The sequence below is a fragment of the Buceros rhinoceros genome, unplaced genomic scaffold (genome assembly GCF_000710305.1).
Source record: "Buceros rhinoceros silvestris isolate BGI_N320 unplaced genomic scaffold, ASM71030v1 scaffold1275, whole genome shotgun sequence".
In the NCBI taxonomy this organism is placed as follows: Eukaryota; Metazoa; Chordata; class Aves; order Bucerotiformes; family Bucerotidae; genus Buceros; species Buceros rhinoceros.
In genome coordinates, this window is record NW_010414343.1 from 10,814 (window position 1) to 11,368 (window position 555).

The following is a 555-nucleotide window of genomic DNA, read 5'->3' on the forward strand; positions in this document are numbered from 1 at the left end:
TGCAGGTTGAAGGTTTGGGCTTGATGCTCTTAAAGGTCTCTTTCAACCAGATGATTCTGTGATTCTGTGAAGCAGGTTTTTTGCTCATAATGCCTTGTCTGGGGGTTGGGATCCTGCCACAGAGGCGAGAGGTCGGTAGGTAGCTCCACTGGCAGCACTTCTGCCCCCCCAAACCGTGTGGGACTACATTTCCCATAAGGCTGCGCCGCCTTGGCACGGGGGAGTGCCACAACCCGAACCGCTTGGGCACAGCGGTGGCAGCTCACGGCCATGCCTTGGGCAGCGCCACCATCACGCCCCGGCGGGTAGCGGGGTGCTGGGGCAGGATGCTCGGGGTGACCTGGGCATCCACCAGCCCCGCTGGCTCTGCGGGTGGCCGGTGGCATGTACCGGCGCCTCGTCTTCTCGCTGCTTGGCCGCAGGGTTGGTCACCCCCAGTTCACCCCCGTTTGCCGCCGGACGGGTTCGGGGGGCTGCAGCGGGTGAGTGCGGGTGATGCTGTGTTGGGGGGGGAGGTCGGGGTTGGGGTCGGGGGCAGACGGGAAGCTCTTGCCG

The 555-nt window shown here is 64.7% G+C and overlaps 1 protein-coding gene across 2 annotated transcripts in view; it reads left to right on the top strand.

The window, feature by feature from the left end:
• The window catches only part of TOP1MT (topoisomerase (DNA) I, mitochondrial), a 14,496-nt gene that overhangs the window by 1,466 nt on the left and 12,475 nt on the right, over positions 1–555 (top strand). The window contains exon 1 of one of the 2 annotated variants that reach the window (XM_010137039.1): positions 385–482. The exons of the other annotated variant lie outside the window; for it this stretch is intronic. Within the exon in view, the coding sequence (XP_010135341.1) occupies positions 385–482 (98 nt within the window). Of the gene's footprint in view, positions 1–384; positions 483–555 lie in introns of those variants that run through there. 2 annotated transcript variants of the gene reach the window in all.